Genomic DNA, 627 nt, shown 5'->3' on the forward strand with positions numbered 1-627 from the left:
AGCTTGCAGTGAGCTGAGATCCGGCCACAGCACTCCAGCCTGGGTGACAGAGCGAGACTCCGTCTCAAAAAAAAAAAAAAAGAAGAAGAAGAACCAGAATAATTGCATCACTTATTATTTACTTGAATTACTGAAACATTTTCAAGAACCTTTTGTCTAGGTGCCTTGGTAATGAAGAGATAGAAGATGCAAGTTCTTGGGCTCTCTGTGTCGGAGAGCATGCCGGGTCTAGAATTCCAAAGCCATGAACTGCTTTTAGATCCCTGGATTCTTTTATGATGGAGGAGTCGTATTTGAATCTGCTAAGGCAAATAAAAGCAGTTAGTCATTTTTGCAAATTATTATTATTATTACTGAGACAGAGTCTTGCTCTGTCGCCCAGGCTGGAGTGCAGTGGCGCAATCTCGGTTCACTGCAAGCTCCACCTCCCGTTCATGCCATTCTCCTGCCTCAGCCTCCCGAGTAGCTGGGACTACAGGCACCCGCCACCATGCCCGGCTAATTTTTTTTTGTATTTTTAGTAGAGACAGGGTTTCACCGTGTTAGCCAAGCCTGACCTCATGATCCGCCTGCCTCGCCTCCCAAAGTGCTGGGATTACAGGCATGAGCCACCGCGCCCGGCCCATT

The 627-nt window shown here is 47.4% G+C and overlaps 1 protein-coding gene across 1 annotated transcript in view; it reads right to left on the reverse strand.

The window, feature by feature from the left end:
• Positions 1 to 221, reverse strand: part of CASC5 (cancer susceptibility candidate 5) — a 102,920-nt gene extending 102,699 nt beyond the window's left edge. The window contains 1 exon segment of the mRNA XM_011932713.1: positions 123 to 221. Within this exon segment, the coding sequence (XP_011788103.1) occupies positions 123 to 221 (99 nt within the window).
• Between the last annotated feature and the right edge of the window lie 406 nt (positions 222 to 627).

Source organism: Colobus angolensis, unplaced genomic scaffold (genome assembly GCF_000951035.1).
Source record: "Colobus angolensis palliatus isolate OR3802 unplaced genomic scaffold, Cang.pa_1.0 Scaffold97, whole genome shotgun sequence".
NCBI classification, from domain to species: domain Eukaryota; kingdom Metazoa; phylum Chordata; class Mammalia; order Primates; family Cercopithecidae; genus Colobus; species Colobus angolensis.